The sequence below is a fragment of the Egretta garzetta genome, unplaced genomic scaffold (genome assembly GCF_000687185.1).
Source record: "Egretta garzetta isolate BGI_Z169 unplaced genomic scaffold, ASM68718v1 scaffold34, whole genome shotgun sequence".
Taxonomy (NCBI): Eukaryota; Metazoa; Chordata; class Aves; order Pelecaniformes; family Ardeidae; genus Egretta; species Egretta garzetta.
Genome location: NW_009259586.1, coordinates 1,566,516 through 1,576,255, shown reverse-complemented (window position 1 = coordinate 1,576,255; position 9,740 = coordinate 1,566,516). Strand labels below are relative to the sequence as shown.

The 9,740-nt window shown below is 45.7% G+C and overlaps 1 protein-coding gene across 1 annotated transcript in view; it reads left to right on the top strand.

Moving 5' to 3' along the window:
• METRNL (meteorin like, glial cell differentiation regulator) overlaps positions 1 to 9,332 on the top strand; it is a 20,099-nt gene extending 10,767 nt beyond the window's left edge. Inside the window, exons 2-3 of the mRNA XM_035893353.1 lie at positions 7,755 to 7,814; positions 8,545 to 9,332. Coding sequence (XP_035749246.1) covers positions 7,755 to 7,814; positions 8,545 to 8,861 — 377 coding nt within the window. The 3' untranslated portion in view covers positions 8,862 to 9,332. The remainder of the gene's footprint in view (positions 1 to 7,754; positions 7,815 to 8,544) is intronic.
• Positions 9,333 to 9,740: the final 408 nt, after the last annotated feature.

Below are 9,740 nucleotides of genomic sequence, written 5' to 3'. Positions count from 1 at the left end.
CTGCCTGTGCTACCGGGCTCTCGGGGCGCAGCCGGGAGGGAGGTCCTGGCCCAGCAGTGAGGTTGGAGGAAACTGGAGGAGCCCCTCAACCATCTGCAGGCACCTCTGACTTCCAGCAACGCGGCCACCCTCCCGCCTGCCCAGCTCTTCCCGTTCCTAATCCCCCTTGGGCAGCAGCAGTAGGTTGGAGGAAGGAGAGAGGTATTTTCTGTGAGATAAACAAATAGATATATTTTTTTATGGCTTTATAATGGTGTCTTGTGCACATACAGCAGGAGAAATTCCTAGCAGTTACCTTGCTGCTTGCTTTTCTCTTTTATTGCTGTTAGGAAGGGGGAGAGAGACAGCAAAGAAATGGCAGATAATTACAAATGCTACTTGCAGGGAAACGTGGACTGGCACAGTTGCAGAGACACTTCTTGTTTGCTGGGCTCTCTCTTCTCTGCTGCAATTCAGACGGAAGGAATTTAACTGAAGATTTGATCTGCTGAGTAGGGCTCTTTGGACACGATACATTGCAGGCTTGACAGTAACTGAGGATTTTTATAGTGCTGGTGATGCAATGGGTAAGTGTGGGAGCTCAGCTGGGAGTTGGCACTGATCCTGTCACCATTACATCGCTGCCCACCCCAGCACCAAGGTTTTGCCATGGCAGTGTGGGAGCCCAAAGCCCGGCGCTGCTCTGTGATCGCTGTCCTGGGATCAAGAGGGTGGAGAGGGCCGGGGTAGTGACGGAGGCTGAGCTGTGCCTCTTGGCCGCATGCGCAGGAGGGGAGGCACGGAAGGGAGGCAGTGGTCGGGATGGGCATTTTTTCCTGCTGGAGCAATAAGCAGCCCAGAGGAGGTGGGACAGAAAAAAGCGTCTTGAAGAATTCCGCCTGGGTTGATGCAACTTGTGTATGAGCCTGGAGGTAGAGTTTAATAGCATCTAACGCTGCTTGAATAAAAGCTGCTCTGTGTTTTTTTTTTCATTCCTTTTTAAAAAATTTTTAAACAAATTGCTGTTTGTGTTTCTAGCTGACCTTTCAGCTCATTTGTTAGAATGGGTGCTGCATCTTGGAACAGCAAAAAGGCATTGACTCTGCAATCCCGGAGGATCCTGCCGTGCTCCGTAGCTGCTGAGCCAAGCTTCGTTTTGAAAGCTGTTGCAAATGGACCCTGCCTAGTACCAAATCTCTTCCTCACACTGTTTACATAAATAGTCTTCTTTGGTACTTAAGGACTTTAATACCCTCTTGGAAGACATTTCTGTGAAAAGATAAATTTCTGGTTTATGGTCTCTTGTCTTAACGTTTCTCAGAACACAAAGGTCATCACATCTCTAATGGTGAGGTTTACAATATGCTTTTTTTATTCTTTCTTTGCAGGAAGGAAGTGGTATTAACTCAATTCTCTTGGCACAAGCCATGCCACAGCATATGAAAGTCTGCATTTCATTAAACTTATTTGCAGGTTTAAATTGTTCTTGGCTGTTGTCTGTATTTTCCAAGTTACTTCTGGAAACTTGTACATATGTGCAAGTTGAACTGAATGTTAGAAACGAGCTAAGGCAAGGAACTGGAGTTGACACTTTCTTTTCTGAAGAGGTGAAATTGCCAATATCCCTGCTTCACGTAAAGAGGTCAGGGGAGAATGTCCATTGCAGCGTCATGATTTTGGTCCAGCTGCTGAATCACCATCTTGTCCTGTACCAAATCTTGGCTGTGTTTTGGCTGTAGAAGGAGGGAGTCTTTGAGTTTTGCGTCTTTGCTCATGATCTTTGTTCTGAGCTGCCTTTTCTGCTCAGCACAGGGGCTCAGATTAACTTTCTAGCAAGGACAGGGATGAATTCTTCTGCCTTCAGAAGAGCACTAAGCTCAGTATGTTATTCATAGCATTAACCTTCTATTCATTGAAGAAGCACAATCCCTTTGGATCCCATGTCCGAGGCTTATTGAGCCAAGGGGCTGGAAGTAGTGCAAGTCCAACTCTTGTGTTTGCTCCCTGACTTGGCGTTTTCCTACCGAGACGCTGGAAAAAAGTGCAGCGCTTGCAGAAAGCTGTGTAATCCTATCCCATCCAAAGACAGGAAAACCTTGTAAAACAAAAGAGTGATGAGAGAGCTCCTCTGTGTGTTGTGACTGGGTGTCGGTAACTTCCAGCCCAGCTGTGGAGGTGCTCCGTGTCATCTGGCTGCATTTTCCTTCTCCGCGTGGCTGCAGGTATTATGTTAGATGCAGGTGGGTGCTGGATGCAGTTCTGCTGGCCTGAGCTCCCAGCGAGCGTGTTCATTTTAAATTGGAGATGCAGTGACGTGCAGATGCGTTGATGTAGTTTAGATGGTGTTTCGACGTGGGGGTTGTGAGCGTTTTGAGGTTGAATGTTATTTTGGCTTGCTCAGGAAGAGCTTTCTGAGGGGGTGAGGAAAGTTGAAGATATATCTAGAAAGAAGATAACTCGTCAAAGCCTGGTAAACCATAGTGGTTGTCAAATTCTTGTCCACCACTGCTGCAAAGTAGCAGATCTTTTTGTTTGGGATATGAGCTGCAAGAGGTTTGTTTCATGGCAGAAGTGTTGCCTCTTCAGAGAGGAAGCCTAGGCAAACTTAGGAAGAAATAATTACAAGGATTTGTTCTACTTTTTAATTAGTTAAAGCAGGATCAGGGCAAGATTTTTTTTTTTTCTTGCTCATATGATGTTTGCCCTTAAACTCTTGTCTCCCAGCTAAATCACTGATGATCCAGTAATCAGTTGAGACATAGTCATTTCTGCTTAGGATTCAGAAAAATGACTGCGAAATGCACCATCATTGGAGAAACCACATCTTTTATTTTTATAATCTGCTCTCAGAAGCCTGCACTCCATGTTTCCAGGAAGGAGACTCATCCTATGATGCTCTTTCCGTGCTGGTTGCAGTTACAGAGCTGCCTACAAGAATTTGAAGGGCGTGGGTGGGTTTTTTTGTTTTTTTTTTTTTATTCCATATGAACTAGTGCTGATGTCAGGCTGAGAGCTTTCATCTGGGAGACGGGTCTGCTGTGGCCCCACGCTGGTACGGCTTGAGGTGCTGCCCTACGGGCTGGCTTAGCTTAAATCAACCTGGTCCGCGACAAGACCCATTTGAATGTCTTCTGCTGAGCATGCAAGAGAAAAGACTGCTTGTTTTAATCAAAAGATTTAAACCTAGAACTAACAGAAAATAATGCTCCAACCCTGCCTGGGCCTCCTCAGTAGCTTTTGATACTTAAAAGGTCTGATTGCTCTTCAAAAGATTATTCAGAAATACTAACGTGTGGGTGATGTATGCCACGGAAACTGGAAGCACAGATAAACCGGCTCTGTGTTTCCCTCCCCCACCATCCACACCTCTACCACACCGCACGCGTGTACAAGCTTCTTAATAAAACCAAAGGGTATTCCTCGGTAAAGCGGTTTTCTGCAATTACTTTGTGTTAAACATTTTCACTTCTGCTTAAAGGGTGTCTCTCTTCCTGTGTGTGCTGCTGGAGCCGTGATATATGTTCAGCAGAGCCTACCCAGAGATGTAGGGTGGATGGAGGTCTTTTGGGCTCAGTAAGTGGAGCTTTCGGACAGTGTGTAGAGACCTGCAGCCTGGTTCATCTATTCTTGATAGCTATGAGGTTGTGAAGCGTGTTGAGGAAATTCAGGGTGGACAGAGGAGGCTTCTTACTTGTGGGTTAGAAGCTGGTTTTGGGGTAAGGTAAGGTCAGTCAGACCCATGGGTGGCTGTTGAAACACAAAAGTTTCAAAAGAAGATCAGGCCCATTCATGTGGTTTCTGTGATGTCTGCAGCCAGAGCCAGCATGTCCTGCAGGGAGCTGTCATCCTAAACGGTGACAATGGCCCTTCAAATAACCCTCTCCTATTTTCAGAGGATAGAACGGTTGCGTGCAAATGTCGCAAACCAAAGGAGGAAGGAGCAGAGTTGTGTGTGTGTGTGCTGAGAGAGGGCGGCAACACCAGCCCACAGCTCTCAAGGCAGAGGAGGCTCATGCTAAACTGCAGCACTAAAGGTGCCCTTAAGTCCATCCCCGATATTGGAGGAGATCCTTGCTAGACAACTCTACTCCCTGGTACTGGCTGAGCTGGGGACCTTCTGGAGCTCATGGCATCTCCTCAGAGCACATCCTGCTTCTCTTCCTGAGTGTTTCTGCCTCCCCGCGGAGAGGACCGGAGAGGACCAGCAACGTGTTTGACAAAGCTGTTGGCCAACAAGTGCACTCTATTGTTAGTATCGCCACATCCTCCTCGGTAACATCAGGTTCAGAGGGCAAATCGCTCAAAGCAGCTGGGACATGACTGCTGGCTTGTGAGGAATGATGTAATTACATCTCCCTCTGCGGGGAGGTGAATAGAGAGGCCTTTGGAGGCGCTGGGCTAGGGGGGTAGAGGGAGAGGGCTGCCTCAGGTTACTTCAGGTCAGGATACTGTCAAAATCCATCAAAGGCATTCCCAGGAGAGTCGGCAGCCGACGTGCACAATGCAGGCTTTATGCCACCGGCGGTGGAGTTGAGTTATAGGCATCTGGGCTTTAGAGGGCTTCAATAAAACGTTGCTTTTCTCTCTTTTTTTTTTCCCTCCCCCTTCCCCTGCTGCTGTATGAATTAAGGCTCTTCGGCTTATCGAGTTTAAAGGAATTAGAGCAGCTGACGTTGATATTGTTGTTGTTGCAAGTTCGTAGACTTGCCTTTGGACGTGAGAACCTGGGCAGCCTTCAAGACGTCCCCGGGGAGTCGGGCACCTGGCAAACACAGCCGTCTTGTTTAGTAACCGGGCCCATTTCCCTAGAAAATGAACATCTTCACCTGCTGTGCATCAGTGAAGTGCCTTTTTCGGTTTTCTTTTTTTAGTTATAAAGATGCTTCCCATTTTAGCCTGAGGTGTGTGCGTCGTTTTGACCTACTGATGGAGGATGAGACCTGCCCCTGATCCCAGAGTGAATGAGCGCTGAGCTGCAGCTAAAATCACTAACTTGCGGCATAAACACACAGATTCCTTAATGGCTGTGATTCAAAAGAAAGCGTAGGCATTGCCTCCTCCTAAGGATTTTGTTTCTTTTATGGGACTGCATAGGAGTGATGCTTTGGTTGGAGTGAGTGAATGTTATTTGCTTTTTAATGGTCCATTTACCTCGGCAGTAATCCTTCACGACTCGCTTTCCATCTGTGCTTGCATACCTTGTTTTTGCCACTTGCAAGATATATTTGATACTCTGTGAATGCAGATGTGGGAGTTGTTCCACAGAAGAGGATTTCTGTTCTTCATATGTCTGGTATTGAAGCGATGGGTGGTGGTAAATGGTTGTTAAATGAGCTTGCATGCCACCAAACTGCTGTGAGTCAGCATGGATCTGAAGTAGGTTTTAAGTAATGATCTAGTGTGAGCAATGCTGAGCACTTTTAATTTCCTTTTGCATTTAAAAGGGATGCAGGATTTTGCCTACAGTCCACAATTAAAATTATTGATTTACTGTAGTGTCAGTCTATTTAAATGGAAGGAACCACTTTTAATGTATTTTGGTTTTCATCTTAAATGCTGTTGCTTGTGTTGCACTCCTTTTGAGAGCAAAAATGGCTTAGTCATTTTGGGTTTTTCAACTTTCTGATGGGGTTGGACAAACTACAGAGATGTCTGGTCTAAACCAAGACTGTTTTCACTCAGACTTAAAAAGGCCGAGATGCCTTTTTGTTATTAGATCTTTGCCGAACAAAATACCTCAAATCCAGTGTCTGAAATCCAGCTGTGGATTTTGAGGACGTCCATCAGCTGTGCTTTGTTTTAGAGCTTCTGTCCATGTGAAAATGCTGTAGGATTCACACAGGTCTGCAGGTTCCCTCCCGTTGGTTGATCTAATTCGGGTCTCGATTTGGGCAGAGGGAGGCTGGGGAAGAGGGGCATTTGCCCTGGGTGAATTTGGTAGGTGCCACCAATGAAACAACTCCGTAGTAGGATGCTATGTGACTAATATAATTTCCTCTGTCAGATGACACTTGGATGTTTGGTCTAGCCACTAATCAAAATATTTTCAGTCTAAAAATTAAAATACCTTTCGACTGAATTTATTATAGTGCTCCAATTGCGTCCAGGCTTTGGCTGGCTCTGTATCTCTCATGATATTAAACACTTTCCAAACTTTTCCAAAAAAGAGCTGAAATGGTATGTGGGGGAAAGAAGGATGGTAAAGGCTGACTCGGTTCTAAAGGCCCTGGAGGCATTCAGACTTAACTAAATAGAAATGCCCGATCAATCCAGATGCTATAACAAAACTATTTTGCCTATTCCTTGTCTCTTTTTTTGAGCTTTTTAACCTTCTTCAATTATTCCTCCAAATATCCCTGCCCAGAAATGTGCATTTTACATTCTCTTTAATCCTATTAAACAGCGTGTTACACTGCGTATTAATCATCTGACTGGAGCAAATCTGGTGGATTTGGTTCAATAATCCTTCTTTCTGGATCACTGCCTTTCTGGGACCTTGGAAAAAATAAGAGATTTGTCGTGTCTTACATTAAGGAATGGCTTGTGCTGTCTAACAGAGGAAGGCTCATAGCTGGGGAGCGTTGTAGGCACCAGCTCCGTGTTGTTTAGACTGGTTTAAATCTACTCCTTAGCGCAATGGATAACCTCTCCGGGAAGCGGGCAGGGGGGAGAGGAAGGGTGTGATTCTTTGGGAATCTGGTAGCTAAGTGTTTTAGACATTGAGGTTCAAAACCTACATTTTTTTGGGGCGGGGGGAAGCGGGGTAGCTTCAGGTTGGGGTTCAGTTGTGGGCTGCGTGGTGAAATAAGCTCTAGCTCCGATGCTTCGCCTCCTCTCCAGTGCGAGCCCTGCTTTGCTGTAGTCTTTGCCTTTACTAATCCAGGCAGAGCAGCACGCTTGATGGGTTTTCATTTTTCTGACTGATGTGTAAGGGCCGCTTTGAGATGACACCAAGTGAAAGATGTGGGCTCTGATCCTTCGGCCGCCAGCGGACAGACTTAATTAGCATCGCTGGGCAGGGCAGACCCTAATAGTAAGCAAATTCCTGAACTCAACAGGGTATTATAGAAACATCTGTACTGCAACTACAGTACCTTCTCCTCAGAAGTAGCTGGCTGAGTACAAAGAGGAGCCGCATTCTTGCATTGATTAGATTAGTGCAGATATCCAAGTGTTTCCAGCAGTACAGGAAATGGTCTTTGTGCTGCTTGAGTTCTAACAGCCATGGGCTCCAGTTTCCGCCTTGCCTTGACGCCCTCAAACACATGCGCTGGGTTTTTTTCCTCCCCTCTTTCCCCATTCCCCCCCCCCCAACCTCCTGGCTCTTTGATGTGGTGATCGACTAAATGGTTTCTGAACTAGCCCAACAACACTTGATAGAAATTGTAAGAAAAAAGCTTTGCCATCAGAGTTTAAAAGGCACACGATCTTCAAAGCCCTTTCAAGAGCTTTGAATTCACAGCAGAGCACGCTGCAAATGCACGCGGTATCAAAACATATTTTGCATAAGTGCAGCAAGTGTGGGGGGTGTTTGCTAGATAATACATCCCAGCAGGAGCATTAAAGAGATCCATATTCCTACTTCAGTACAGAAATCTCATCGGGCTAGGGTTAGCTTCCATTTCTTGTACCATTATTGATGCCTGACAGATCTTTGGGCCACTTGTCCTCATGTCTTGTGTGCGTGTGTGTGTCCTGGTTTTGGTTAACTTAAATACCGGCTTATTTATTTACTGTCTTCTAGTCCTTTGCTAACTCTGACCCTTTCTCTCCAGCTCCCTGCCGACCATGCAGCGACACAGAAGTCCTCTTGGCTGTCTGCACTAGTGATTTTGGTGAGTTGCGGCTTCCCTTGTCCCTTCTCCCCTGGGATGGCTCACTTGAATGTGACATCCATAAGCACCGATGGCTACCTATGTACACTTGGCAACTTCCACCACCAGTAAATGCTGTTGAAAGGGGCTGTGCACATGGGCGAGGGAGGAGGACATGGTGCGAAGGCCCTCCAAACCATGTGCCCAGCTGGATGGGGCCCAGCAACCACAATGGAACTAGAAGTTCAAAGACTTGGTTGTATCTAGGAGAGGCCTTTACTTGCTGCCCTGAAATGGACTGTTGACGAAGGACCAAAAGTTTCAATAATTCTCCGTGCTTCCCTTTTTAAAGGGGAAATTAATATTAGCTGGTGTCTGTAATGGCTGAAGAGCAGAAAGGATGTTGTCAGGGAGCTCTAAGCATGTATCTTCTTGTTAGAACTCCTTATCATGATCGATGCTATTTTTCTGATGTAATTATTTTTGTGTTTAAGTTTAATACATGGGTGCCCTTTGCTGGACAGCAAATTTATGTATATTTGGTTACAAATATAAACCGTAACAAATACAAATATATGCTGGAGGTTACTGATACAAACTTAACTCTAAAAATAGCAAAGGGTCAAAACTGGGGCCGCTGTAGTGAAATCGGTTCCCCTTGAGCTGCCTGCTTACATGGGGCTGAGCTTGGAGCCGGTTCTTCCAGAGGGGTTTTGGGTAACTCTTCCTTACGTTCTTTTTCTGCTTCCAGTGATCAGAGGCTCTATTCAAGATGTCACGAACAAGGCAGAAGAGCAAGAATCCATCATTCACGTCGGTGTCAACAAACTGTACAGGCAGAAGAGCAAAGTCTTTCAGCTCACGGGGGAGAGCGGGAACTGGCGAGGGCAAATAAAGACCCTGCTGGAGTGTGGGGTGAAACCAGGAGACGGAGACTTCCTTTTCACAGGACGCATGCACTTTGGGGAGGCCAGGTTAGGCTGTGCCCCTCGTTTTAAAGACTTCCAAAGGATGTACAAAGAGGCAAAAGACAAAGGGCTAAACCCATGTGAAATTGGCCCTGATTGAAATCCCCTGTTTGGCGGAAGATCGCTTTTAGCGTTTGGCCGGGAATTTTTCCTGGCCGCGGCAAAAACTCTGAACAAAAACGGTAACTGAGAGCATGGACAGATCTGGAGCGCAGGCTGAGGCCCCGCAGGACACGTCTGCAGCCTGCGGTGCTGTTAGACTAATGGAAGCAACAGAGGTACGAGCTCAGAAGGCTGCCAAGCAAGCAAGGCTGGATTTTTAACCAATCTTGTCCTTACGAATTAAGTTATTATATTTTTTTAGTGACTTCCTTAGGAAAACAAACAAAGAAAAGTCCCATGTCTTAATAAAAAACCCAAATGAAAGCCAACATGCCTTTGTATCTTTTTAATACTAATTTTTAAAAACGTCTTAAGCTGATGTAGCATTTGGTATGGCATATTCTGTATAAATGGCCAAGAATGTGATAGAGCACGGTAAAACATCTTAACATTGATGCTTTGTAAAAAGCTTGGTGTACAATTCAAAGTTGTTTCTTATGACAGAAATTTATGGAGCCAAACTCTCGTGTGTGTGTGTTCTTTTTTTATTTGAAAGAATGTACAATCGCCGCCTGCAATTTTTTGTCCAGGCTGGCAAATTCTTTCCATTCCAGAGAAATAAAGGTCCCTGGATTTGACACATGCTGTTTAAAATCTTTATTTTTTTTTCTTCTCCGTAAGGCTGATCTCGTCTAGTCCAGATGTGCTCATAGATCAATTCTGGGCTGCTCACTTATTTTGTGGCTTCTCTGAGCAGAAACAGAGTTCCTGTGACGCACTGGAACCGCAGTGTTTTTCAAAGGGGAAGCGGGAGCTATTTTTGGAGATTTTTAGACACGTGTCCAGGCAAGGCTCTAAGTGTTCTTCTCTCCGATGC